The sequence below is a fragment of the Hyla sarda genome, chromosome 6, assembly GCF_029499605.1.
Source record: "Hyla sarda isolate aHylSar1 chromosome 6, aHylSar1.hap1, whole genome shotgun sequence".
NCBI classification, from domain to species: domain Eukaryota; kingdom Metazoa; phylum Chordata; class Amphibia; order Anura; family Hylidae; genus Hyla; species Hyla sarda.
The window spans coordinates 273,722,828-273,736,553 of record NC_079194.1 but is presented as its reverse complement, the minus strand read 5'-3'; the positions used below and the strand labels follow the sequence as shown (position 1 = coordinate 273,736,553).

General features: G+C 45.5%; 1 protein-coding gene across 2 annotated transcripts; it reads right to left on the bottom strand.

The window, feature by feature from the left end:
* Positions 1–3,400: 3,400 nt before the first annotated feature.
* Positions 3,401–13,718, bottom strand: C6H11orf68 (chromosome 6 C11orf68 homolog). Of its 2 annotated transcripts, none has more exons than XM_056527355.1 (2): positions 13,528–13,718; positions 3,401–4,439 (listed from the first exon to the last, which is right to left on the bottom strand). In XM_056527355.1, exon 2 carries the CDS (start codon positions 4,427–4,429, stop codon positions 3,704–3,706), a length of 726 nt encoding a protein of 241 aa, XP_056383330.1. In that variant the 5' UTR covers positions 4,430–4,439; positions 13,528–13,718; the 3' UTR covers positions 3,401–3,703. The 2 variants fall into 2 exon arrangements, with proteins under 2 accessions (XP_056383330.1, XP_056383331.1); XM_056527356.1 differs by having other exon boundaries at positions 13,444–13,582.
* Positions 13,719–13,726: the final 8 nt, after the last annotated feature.

Here is a 13,726-nt window from a genome sequence, read left to right as displayed (position 1 = left end):
ATCCCACAATTCCATTTTCCTCCCTACCACACATCAGCCACCCCCACCCATTGAAACATAAATGAGCTGCATTCATTCAAATCAGTGGTTTTCAATCAGGGTGCCTACAGCTGTTGCAGATTGATCTCTCCCACAAAGCGATCTCTCCACCCATTGAAGCAGACAGGCTCCCTGTCATCAGCTGACTAGTGAGTCAGGTCTCGGCTGCATTGCAAGCTGGGAAAAATCAGAGACAACAGTCATTTTGTATGCTGGTAAAAATAAATATTGGAGTGAAAATAACAGAAGAATTGTGAGAAAACCGTCGCACACAGTTCCAGACGCTATATTATGAACTACACTAACTTTAAAGCCCCTGTAGCATGGTCAAATAAAAAAATAAGGGTCCCAAGGTCTTCAAAGGGAAGAGATCCCTTCCTAGAGATTTTAGAAATAGACATCAATTTTTGGTGGGTGATCCCAGGTTTTAGTTTCAGTGTCAGCAAATGGATATTTTCTTTTTAAAACCTTAGGCAAAAAAGTATTTTTGACAGGGTTCTCCCATTCTTTAAGGATAACTTTTGAAATAATTTTATGTATTAGGGAATACCCTATATTTTTTAGAATCATGACCCTCAAACAATGTCTTGAATCGACCGTGGTTCCCTGGGCTCTTCCATATTTAGAGCGGAACGAACAGCCTTCACCAATTGGTCAGTGTCCTCAGAGGAAAAATATGCTTTCCTGAGGAGTCTTCCTCTGACTCCTCTCCTGAGTCCTACCCATCTGGCACAATAACACCCTCTTCTTCAGAATCAGATTGATTTAAGACCCCTGGAGTAGTAATAACAGTAGAAGCAGTGGGAAGAGGTGCAGAATCAGTAACCACAGGATTAGCAGCAGCTGTTGTTAAACTCTGAATGGATGACTGGATCTCCTTTCTAATAAGATCCTGCATTTGTGCCAGAAGAGACGGAACTAAGGCTGGAACTTCTGAAGTGATCAGCTTATTAATACATGACTGACATGAAACTTTTCCATATTCAGGAGGTAATATTTCTCTACACATTTTATGTTCACGATTTTTTGTCCTTTTGGAAGATTTCCTAGGTGCATCATCACCGTGCTGAAAATAACCAAAAAGACCACAACTTAGAAAAAAAACTTGGAAACATAGAAAGAATACACTCACTCAGATGAGTCAGATGGAGTACGCCAGGGTTGTCACCGCTGGTACTCATGCTGGAACACAGGAAAAAAATCCCCCACTCCAATGCTGGACAGGTATGAATGGCTGGCCAGCTCACCACAGGAGGAAGAATAGCAGAAAAAAAGTCTCCTTTCAAGTCTGCCACCTCCTGAGTGCCGGAGGCTCGGTGTGTGACATCACATCCGCCCCCTTTTGACTCCAATTTCCTCTTGCATCGTCACTTGCCGACAGTGATGGTGCTAATCCCCGCCCCCTATGCTTGCCGCAGCTATCCACAGTCGTCCAAGCAACCACGCTCAGACGCCGGGATCCTCCGCCAGCAGCCCACCGCAACCCGCCCGCAAACCAGTGACGGCGGACACAATACATTTGTAAGGAGGGAGATTTAAAACTTGAGGATAGACGGTGAGCGCAGCTAGGATCCCCAACCAGGGATCATATGGGATTCTTCACCACCTACACCGAGGGGCCCAGCATAAAGAAATCCCTCAGCCATTCCTAATGCCCCCCCGAGACCGGGGCTCATCCCGGCTTCCCATAGGGACAGGAAACCACTGAGGATGGAGAGGAATGGACTTCCTTTTATTCTCCAGGGTTTCCTGTCCCTAGGGGCAGAGTCTCTCCCTCAGGTGGTGCTGTCATGGCGATGGGAAAACACCATTTAACAAAGCAGTGAGACACTGATAAATAAGATGCCAGTAGACCTTCAGGCAGCCAAAAATAATAGTGCAAAAAAAACAAAAAAACTGGGCCAGCCAAAACAATATTCAACAACAATAGTTCTTTCTAATCTGACAACAGTGCTCTCTGCTGCCACCCCTGTCTGCGTTAGGAACTGTCCAGAGCAAGAACAGATCCTATGGACAGTTCCTAACAAAAACAGAGGTGCCAGCAGAGAGCACTTCTCTTTTTATTTCTCGGGTGTACTCCTTTAACTTTAGCAATTTAATACACTTAAAGGGGTACTCCGCTGCTCAGCATTTGGAACAAACTGTTCCGAACACTGGAGCCAGCGCCGGGAGCTCGTGACATCATGCTTCCTCAATGAAAGTCTTATGTGAGGGCCGTCACGCCCCCTCCCATAGACCTGCATTGAGGCGTCAGGGCGTGACATGAGGGGGCGTGGTTATGACTTCACGAGCTCCCGGCGCCGGCTCCAGCATTCAGAACAGTTTGTTGCAAACGCTGAGCAGCGGAGTACCGCTTTAAAACAAAGTATTTGTATGTACACTTTCAGCATATTCTGTAGAACTGTATTCTACTATAGTGTGTGGGAGCATGTAAACTCATTCTTTATGCCCCTAGTAACCAACTATGCACCTAGGAATGTTGGTGGATATTAGGGATCGACCGATTATCGGTATGGCCGATATTATCGGCCGATAATCACGATTTTGGGCATTATCGGTATCGGCAATTACCTTGCCGATAAGCCGATAATGCCCAACCCCCTGCACCGCCCCCACCGCGAGCACCCCCCCCCCCCCCCGACCCACCGCACCACACCCCCGACCCACCGCACCGCGTTGCACCCCCCACCATAGTGCTGGGCGGTATACCGGTATGGATTTTTGCCCATACCGCTATACCGGTCGGGCCCCTCCCCCACCCTCCGAGTCAATAAAAAAAATTAAACTTACCCGTAATGGGGGTGGTCCGGGCCATCCATCGTTCCTTCCTGCAGTGTCCAGCGGCATTCCGGGTGGAGGGTGAACCGGTCCGGGCTGTCCTTCTCCGGGGGTCATCTTCTCCACTCCGGGCAGGCTCCGGCCTAGTACGCTGCATAGACGCCGCTACGCAGGGCGTCACTGCGCAGCGGCGTCTATGCAGCGTACTAGGTCGGAGCCTGCCCGGAGTGGAGAAGATGACCCCCGGAGAAGGAGAGCCCGGACCGGTTCACCCTCCACCCAGAATGCCGCCGGACACTACAGGAAGGAAGGATGGATGGCCCGGACCACCCTGACAGGTAGGGGGAGAGAAGCGGGTGGCGGCGGCGGCCTATGGCCCCGCAAAAGCCACTGCAGTGCATTGATTTAAAGCGCCCGCTTTAAATCAATGTTCTGCAGCGGTGTCGAGGGGGGATAAATAGCCGATAACTTATACCGGAATATATCGGCTATCGGCCCTAACTTCCACTGATTATCGGTATCGGCCCTAAAAAAACTATATCACAGATAGAGTTTATAAGTAAAGAGCCAACTTGCATCCAACTGTTTGTTTGTTTTTTATATACTTACTAGACTTTATCTCTGAAATAAAAATTGTGTTCCAAGCACAAGAGTTACAAAACAGCTTATACATACCAATAATGTTCACACACATTTATAGCGAACACAAAGGGAAAGTGAGAATATTCACTTAAGATTACAAGCACAATCCTGCTAGATAGTCTAACAAAATCAATAAATGAACTGGCCAAAAGTCCTACAGTAATATAAATTATATTCAGCTGTAGCATATGGTGAGAATTATTTGGGAAAGCCTTTTTACACAGACGCACAACATAAGACTTCTTTATGTCACTTCAATGTTGGTAACCTTGTTAGTAACTCTGGACCGGCGGGGAATGCATTCCAAATCATATCGGCTTTCATAGATAGTGGGGCACATCTGCCATTGATTGTTTCTGTAAATGCCTAAATAGGTGTACACATCTGGCTTATAGGACAGTAAACATTTTACACCTGAGCTCCGGATGACAGCATCTGTCTGCATGATACTTTCTTCATCTGTGAAGTCTTCAGTATACACACATATAACATGCTTACTTTCAGGATGGAGAGGGCTCACTTTGGCTACAGTAAGCCGACCTTCCATGACTGCAGTAGCTATTCCACGCCAGGCATGGTCAACTTTGAATCCAGTGTCTAGATGCATAAGCCATTTCCCAGATGTCACTCCACAATTAAGTGCTAACTCACGAACAAGTTCATAATTGACTTTGCGTCCTGTATTTTGAAGCTTTTCCCAAGCATCCTGAAGGTCCTTGCCACCTTCAATCTGTGGGCAGTAGCCTGGGCCATACACTGCTATCCACCCTACTGGTCCAGATCCTTCTTCAGGGTCTCCAAAACGAGGGACCCTGGAAGGTCGGTACGTTTCTAACCAGTCATGAAACTCTGCATGTGGAGTCTTCCGAGCATCAAAGATTACCCAGGGATCCATATCGGCAGCCATGGATTCAGCAGCATGGTCTTCTGCTGCTTTGGATCCACGCTCACCCTCCTCACAGTCCAACATGTTTACACAGCTGTAAAGATAGAAAAAGTGTATACTGTCATCATAACAAAGTTACCCTTTATAAATAATAACTTTCTTTAGGATCTGGTATATGGGAGGTTATTAGAATTTTCATTATGCCAGGAATTTATTTTTATTTTTTTTTGTCTCCATAGGGGCAGTCCTTAGATTGCTTACACTCATCAATGCAATACAGTGACCCCTCGACCTACGATGGCCCCGACATACGATAATTTCAACATACGATGGACTCTCAGAGGCAGCATCAACATACGATGCTTTTTTTATGTCGGGGCCATCGCATAAACGGCTATCCGGCAGCGCTGACTGCTTCAGCTGCCACCGGATAGCCGTTTACGGTGCCCCGTGAGCTCCGGTGATAGTCACTCACCTGTCCTCGGGGCTCCGGCGCGTCCTCTTCGGGATCCTCTTTATCGCCGGCGCTCTCCATCGACATCATCACGTCACTGCGCACGCCGTTCCGTCATCCAATAGGAGCAGCGTGCGTAGCGACGTGATGGCGGCGACGGAGAGCGAGGATGCCGGGGAAGCAGAGGCCTTGCTAGAGCGTCGGGGACACCTCGGGGACGCGGCGACGGTCCGGAGTGGCGAAGACAGGCGAGTACAACTTCATCTAACAGTGGTCTACAACCTGCAGACCTCCAGATGTTGCAAAACTACAACACCCAGCATGCCCGGACAGCCAACGACAAAGGTTGCAGTTTTGCAACATCTGGAGGTCCGCAGGTTGTAGACCACTGTCCTATACTTTACATTGCACGGATCCCATAACATGCGATGGTTTCAACTAACGATGGTCTGTTTGGAACGGATTACCATCGTATGTTGAGGGACCACTGTATATATGTATCGGATTGATTTGTCAGATGGTCTTTTTAAGGCTAAGTTCACACAACAGAATTTCCGACTGGAATTTAAAGCGGAATTTCACAAGGACTGATGCAGTAGAATCCTCTTGCTAGCAATGGGATTCTGCCGCACATTGCAAACTACAGAATGACATCGACGAATATTACACAGGTTCCGTGCTTGCTTATTCTTTAGGAGGAATCTGCACTGCAGACATTGCACTCTAGGGGGACAGCACTGCCAACACTGTCCTAGCACTGACTGATTCAGTCCGGCCGGAAATTCTATAGTACAAATCCAGCCTAATTGTGCAGCTTGCCTGCTTGGCAGCGTAGAGTCTATAAGGCAGATATAGAGGCCTTCATAAGATCTTGGGCTGGCATAGGAACCAAATTATGGCACCTGTTAAAGTGTTATCCCAGATTAGAAAAACAGAGCTTCTTTCTTTTAAAACAGCACCACACCTGTCCTCAGGTTGTTTGTGGTATTGTAGCTCAGTTCCATTGAAGTGAATGGAGCCAAGTTGTAATACCACACAGATCCTAAACACAGGTGTGGTGCTTTAAAAAAAGAAAAGAAATTAGCTCTGTTTTTCTATTTCTGGGTAACTTCTTAACGACCACGGACGAGTATAGACGTCCAGGTTGGCGGGCGTTCCGGCACCTGGACGTCTATACTCGTCCATTATTCTCGTGGGTGCTGCCCAGTGCACCCACGAGATCGCGGCAGGGACTTGGCTGTATCACACAGCCGGGACCCTGCTGCACTGCCGGGACCGAAGTAAACTTCGGTCCCGGCAGTTTTAACCCTTACAGCCGCGGTCGGAAGTGACTGCGGGCTGTAAGTGTAATGACAGAGGGAGGGAGCTCCCTCTGTCCCCCCTGCAGCACCCTGCAGCGTGATCGCAGGGTGCTGTGTGTAATCCCCGGCGGGTGGGGACCTGCCGCACTGCCGAGACCGAAGACAACTTCGGTCCCGGCGGTTTAACCCTTACAGCCGCGGTCGGAAGCGACCGCGAGCTGTAAGGAGTTTTGACAGAGGGAGGAGGCTCCCTCTGTCTCTCTCCTGTAGCACCCCGCAACTATCGCGGGGTGCTGCTGCTTGCCTGGGTAGCCGGGGGTCTTTACAAGGACCCCCAGGTCTGCCCCGGTAATTGCCTGCAAGGACGTGCCAGAGGCACTTCCTGATATGCTGCCTGCTAGTGTAAAACTAGCAGGCAGCATATATCTGCAATGCTTTGGAATACTCAGTATTCCAAAGCATTAAAAAAAAGTGAAAAATAAAATAAAATAAATAAAAGTGTATAAAAAAAGTGTGAAAAAATAAATTAAAAAAAGTGTGAAAAAAGTGTAAAAATTAAAAAAACACATTTATTACAAAAATATAGTAAAAAATAAAAATGTATAATGTGTAGGATCACACGGCGCACATCCGCAGCATACTATGTGCTGCGGATGCCCGCCAACAGTCACAATAATGAGCTCCCTGCTGCGGCTGGGTAGCTTTGTGTGTCCACTAATAGCAGCGGATTTCCCGCCGGCAGTCATGAGCGGACACACTGAGCTACCCAGCCGCAGCAGTGATCTTGCCCTTGTGACTGCCGGGGGCATCCGCGGTGTGAAATATGCTGCGGATGCGCTCTATGTGACCCTACACTGCGTCCCATTCATACTGCGTTTCCGCAGTATTATAAAGGTATCCTTCAGCATCACGTCAAAAATAGTGATGCTGACGTATACTGTAGCAGCTCCATCCATTTCTGAATGAGACTGCTACAATATACATTGGCATCCCTTTTTTGACATGACAACAGACACCGATACTGCAGAAACGCAGTATGAATGGGGACTATTCATATAATGATGCCCTGAAAGCCAAAGGGGGCTCCTCTCCTTCTGGGTCCTACCACGCAGCCAAGGAACCAAATATGGCCTAAGCGGGAGTATTTCCAAATACGGGCCGAGCAGCTTAATAAAATATAGGGTGCATTTCTTGCAATATCAGAAGTGATGTACAAAAAATATGCCCCACAAATGATGCATTTGTGAAAAAAGGCAAATTTCGAATTTTTAATACTGACTTTGTAATAATTCCTGCCCAAAAAACTATGGTGTTAAAATACTCACTGTGCCCCCTAGCGAATACCTTGAGGGGTCTAGTTTTTAAAATTGGGTAATTTGGGGGGTGTTCCTATGTTCTACTACCTTAAAATTTCTGCAAACCTTGCATAGTACGCAAAAAAAGATGTACTTTTAAAATTTTCAAAATTTCAAGTTAAATTATTAGGCTTCTAATTAATTTAAAATGTTAATTAAAAACAAAAAAAATGCTGTCAAAATAAAGTAGACATCTAAAAGTATAAGTTTCATAAACTATTTGGTCAGTATGTATAAATATATGCAACCTATAAGTGTTAAAATAGCAAAAAATCATAATTTTTAAAAACATTTCATGATTTTTTGCATTGTAAAAAAAAACTACAAATGATATCGGCTTACTTTTACTATTTACATGAAGGACGACTTGTGACAAAAAAACAACGTTACCAGAGTTATTCTCTAATAAAGACAGACATCCCCGATTTGAAAAAACAGGCCTGGTCTTTCAGGGGCGTACAGGTTTATTTGGGTTGGTCCTTAAGGGGTTAAGGACTGAGCCCTTTTTTGCAATTCTGACCACTGTCAATTTATGCATTAATAACTCTGGGATGCTTTTACCAATTATTCTGACTCATTTTTTTTCGTGACATATTCTACTTTAACATAGTGGTAAATTTTCGTCGTTACTTGCCTCGTTTCTTGGTAAAAAATCCCCAAATTTCATAAAAATTTAGCATCTTTCTAACTTTGAAACTCTCTGCTGGTAAGGAAAATGGATATTCCAAATAAATGTTATATTGATTCACAAATACAATTTGTCTACTTTATGTTGGCATCAGAAAGTTGACATGTTTTTACTTTTTGAAGACATTAGAGGGCTTCAAATATAGCAGCAATTTTCACGAAAATTAAAAATTCAGAATTTTTCAGGGACCAGTTAAGTTTGAAGTGGATTTGAGGGGCCTTTCTGTGACAAATACCCCATAGATGACCCCATTATAGAAACTGCACCCCTCAAAGTATTTAAAATGACATTCAGGAAGTTTGTTAACCCTTTAGGTTTTTAATTTTTAAAAGTGGTATTAGGTGAAAAAGCCCCCCAAAATTTGTAGCCCAATTTCTCTCAAGTATGGAAATACCTCATATGTTGACATAAAGTGCTCTGTGGGCTCACAATATGGCTCAAGAGGGAAAGAGCAACTGTGGGATTTTTTTAAACAAATTTTGCTGTCATGGTTCTTGGGGGCCATGTTGCATTTAGGAAGCCCCCATGGTGCCAGAACAACAAAATAACCCCGATATGGCATACTATTTTGGAAACTACATCTCTCAAGGAACGTAACAAGGGGTATAGTGAACCTTAACACCTCACAGGTGTTTGACGACTTTGCGTCGAAGTTGGACGTGAGAATGGAAAATTAGATTCTTAACACTAAAATGATGGTGTTACCCCAAATTTTTCTTTCTCACAAGGGGTAATAGGAGAAAATGGACCGCAAATTTGAAGCCCAATTTCTCCTTATTAAGAAAACGCCCCATATGTGGACGTTAAGTCCTCTGCTGGCACACTACAGGTCTCAGAACAGAAGGAGTGCCATTGGACTTTTGGAGATTAATTTTTGCTGGAATTGAAGTCGGGGCCATGTACATTTACAAACCTCCCATGATGCCAGAACAGCAGAAACCCCCCACATGTGACTCCATTTTCGAAACTACACCCCTCACAGAATTTAATAAGGGGTGCAGTGAGCATTTACACCCCACTGGCGTTTGACAGATCTTTGGAACAGTGGGCTGTGCAAATGAAAAATTAAATTTTTCATTTTCACGGACCATTGTTACAAAACTCTGTCAGACACCTGTAAATGCTCACTGCACCCCTTATTAAATTTCTTGATGAGTGTTGTTTCCAAAATGGGGTCACATGTGTGGGTCCACTGTTCTGGTACCACGGGGGCTTTGTAAACACACACAGCCTTCAATTCCAGACACATTCTCTCTCCAAAAGCCCAATGGCGCTCCTTCTCTTCGGAGCATTGTAGTTCGCCTGCAGAGCACTTTACACCACACATGGGGTATGTCCATACTCAGAAGAAATGGGGTTACAAATTTTGGGGGTCATTTTTCCTATTACCCCTTGTGAAAATGAAAAATTTGGGATAATACCTGGATTTTAGTGAAAAAAATGTACATTTTTCATTTTCACGTTTAACTTTAACGAAAATTCTTCAAACACCTAAGGGGTATTAAGGCTCACTATACCCCTTGTTATGTTCCGTGAGGGGTGTAGTTTCCAAAATGGGGTCATACATGTTTTTTTTTCTTTTGCATTTATGTTAGAACCACTGTAACGATCAGCCACGTGCCAGTGCGCCCTCACTCCTGAGCCTTGTGCGTTCGCAGAGCATTTTACGCCCACATATGGGGTATTTCCATACTCAGGAGAAATTGCATTACAAATTTTAGGGGTCTTTTTCTCTTTTTTTCTTGTGAAAATGAAAAGTATGGGGCAACACCAGCATGTTAGTGTAAACAATTTAACATTTTTACAATAACAGGCTGGTGTAGACCCCAACTTTACCTTTTCATAAGGGGCAAAAGGAGAAAAAGCCCCCCAAAATTTGTTAGGCAATTTCTCCCGAGTACGAAAATACCCCATATGTGGCCCTAAACTGATGCCTTGAAATACGACAGGGCTCCAAAGTGAGAGAGCGCCATGCGCATTTGAGGCCTAAATTAGGGATTTGCATAAGGACGGACCTGGATGCAATAATTAGACTTTCTTCCGATACTAAAATTACTCACGGCAGTGTTTCCCAAACAGGCTGCCTCCAGCTGTTGCAAAACTCCCAGCATGCCTGGACAGTCAATGCCTGTCCGGCAACACTGGGAGGAGTTGTTTTGCAACAGCTGGAGGCTCTGTTTTAGAAACCGTGCCGTACCAGACGTTTCTCATTTTTATTGGGGGGGTAAATGTGTAGTGTTTTACCCTTTATTTTGTGTAGGTGTAGTGTAGTGTTTTTAGGGTACATTCACACGTGCAAACCTCCAGCTGTTGCTAAATAACTCCCAGCATGCCCTTTGGCTGTCCATGCATGCTGGGTATGCAGTTATGCAACAGCTGGAGGCACACTGGTTGCAAAACACTGAGTTAGGTAACAAACTGTTTCGTAACCAGTGTGCCTCCAGCTGTTGCAAAAACTACAACCTCCAGCATGCACGGACAGCAGAAGGGCATGCTGGGACTTGTAGTTAGGCAAGAGCTGCAGGCATACTACTACAACTTCCAGCATGCCCTTTGACTGTCCGTGCATGCTGGGGGTTGTAGTTATGCAACAGCTTAAGGCACACTGGTTGCAAAACACAGAGTTTATTACTTAACTCAGTGTTTCCCAACCTGTGTGCCTCCAGCTGTTGCAAAACTACAACTCTCAGCATGCATGCCCTTCGGCTGTCTGGGCATGCTGGGACTTATAGTTTTGCAACAGCTGGAGGCATACGGGTTGGGAAACACTGAGTTAGGAAACAGACAATGTTTCCCAACCAGTGTGCCTCCAGTTGTTGCAAAACCACAACTCCCAGCATGCCCAGACAGCCGTAGGGCATGTTGGGAGTTGTAGTTATGCAACAACTGGAGGAGAACAGTTTGGAGACCACTGTGTTGTGGTGTCCAAACTGCTGTAGCCCTACAGATGTTTCAAAACTATAACTCCAAGCATGCCCAGACTTGCATGGAGTTGTAGTTCGGCAACATCTGAAGGGCCACATGTTGCCGAACTACAACTTCCAGCATGCCTGGGCATGCTTGGAGTTGTAGTTTAGGGGATAAGGATAGGGGATAAGTGTTTGATCGCGGGGGGTCCGACCGCTGGGACCCCCTGTGATCTCCTGTAAGGGGCCGCGGCGTGCCAGCCGCAGCATGACGTTGCAGCCGCACGCCTCCTCCATACATCTCAATGGGAGAGGCAGCATTCATGCCTCCCCGCCTCACCCATAGAACTGTATGGGGACAGGGAGGAGATGGGGCGTCACCGTCAACCTCTAGGTCGACGCTACGTCACCATGAGCGCTAATGACGGCGCCCCGTTAGGGATATCAAGGGGGGCCCCAGCGGTCGGACCCCCCGCGATCAAACACTTATCCCCTATCTTGTAGATAGGGGATAAGTGTATATTGCGCTGCAGTTGTCCTTTAACGATCGGCGAATGACTGCTCCGTCCCTGAGATCCAGGCAGGAGCAGTCAAGCGCCGATAACACTGATCACAGGCGTGTTAATACATGCCAGTGATCAGCATGAGAGATCAGTGTGTGCAGTGTTATAGGTCCCTATGGGAGCTATAACATTGCAAAAAAAAGTTTAAAAAAAAGGTCATTTAACCCCTTCCCTAATAAATGTTTAAATCACCCCCCTCTTCCCATAAAAAAATAAAAATAAAACAGTGTAAATAAAAATAAACATATGTGGTATCGCCGCGTGCGTAAATGTCCGAACTATAAAAATATATTGCTAATTAAACCGCACAGTCAATGGCGTACACGTAAAAAAATTCCAAAGTCCAAAAAAGCTTATTTTTGGTCACTTTTTATACCATTAAAAAATGAATAAAAAGTGATCAAAAAGTCTGATCAAAACAAATGGTACCGATAAAAACTTCAGATCACGGCTCAAAAAATGAGCCCTCATACCGCCCCGTACGTGGAAAAATAAAAAAGTTATAGGGGTCAGAAGAGGACATTTTTAAACGTATACATTTTCCTGCATGTAGTTATGATTTTTTCCAGAAGTGCGACAAAATCAAACCTATATAAGTAGGGGATCATTTTAACCGTATGGACCTACAGAATAATGATAAGGTGTAATTTTTACCGAAATATGCACTGCGTAGAAACGGAAGCCCCCTAAAGTTACAAAATGGCGTTTTTTCTTCGATTTTTTCGCACAATGATTTTTTTTCCGTTTTGCCGTGCATTTTTGGGTAAAATGACTAATGTCACTGCAAATTAGAATTGGCGACGCAAAAAATAAGCCATAATATGGATTTTTAGGTGGAAAATTGAAAGGGTTATGATTTTTAAAAGGTAAGGAGGAAAAAACGAAAGTGCAAAAACTGAAAAACCCCGAGTCCTTAAAGGAGTAGTCCAGTGGTGATTCAGTGGTGAGCAACTTATCCCCTATCCTAAGGATAGGGGATAAGTTGCAGATCGCGGGGGGTCCGACCCCTGGGGCCCCCCGCGATCTCCTGTACGGAGCCCCGACAGCCCGCTGGAAGGGGGCGTGTCGACCTCCGCACGAGGCGGCGGCCGACACGCCCCCTCAATACAACTCTATGGCAGAGCCGAAGCGCTGCCTTCGGCAATCTCCGGCTCTGCCATAGAGATGTATTGAGGGGGCGTGTCGGCCGCCGCCTCGTGCGGGGGTCGACACCCGCTATCTCGGCGGAGAGTCGGGGCCCAGTACAGAGAGATCGCAGGGGGCCCCAGCGGTCGGACCCCCCGCGATCTCAAACTTATCCCCTATCCTTAGGATAGGGGAAAAGTGTTTCACCACTGGACTACCCCTTTAAGGGGATGTGTGTGTATATATATATATATATATATATATATATATATATATATATATATATTTTATACACACACAAATATATACTTTTTCACTGACCCAAAGTTGATAATGTGTCAGGCGCACATGTCCCCAATATAAAGTGGTGTTCAATGCGATGTCGCATGACTGCAGTATGTGGTTTTAGTCACATGACCACTGTTAATAGCGTTTAGTCACAGCTGAGAGTGCTGCTGTTATACAAATAACTACTTTAGGCAACCCTGTATGTTTGCAATTTAATTAACATACGAAATTCTCTCCCTTTATATAAGAAGCCCAATACATGAAGCAGTGTTTCCCAACCAGGGTGCCTCCAGCTGTTGCAAAACTACAACTCCCAGCATGCTGGGAGTTGTAGTTTTGCAACAGCTGGAGGCACCCTGGTTGGGAAACAGTGACATAAAGGTATACATTGGCTACCCCGTCCCTTCACTCCATGTACCCCTCTAAATTCCTCCCCCGTCCCTATTAATAACATCAGAAACGCGTAGGTACGCGGAAGGATACACATTATCAGAAATCTTACTAGTGACAAGGCTCCGCTATATCGCTTCTAGGCCTTGTTTGCCTAGACGCCGTCAGCCATATTGGAACAGCTGACTACTCGGGGCGGGGCTTGTGTTCATTAGAAAACTTTATTGACAATCAGTAACACACGAAAAAAAAAGAAGAAGAAAAAAGAGCGGGTCTAGAGATCACGTAACGCAAGCGAGGCTTTTTTTTTT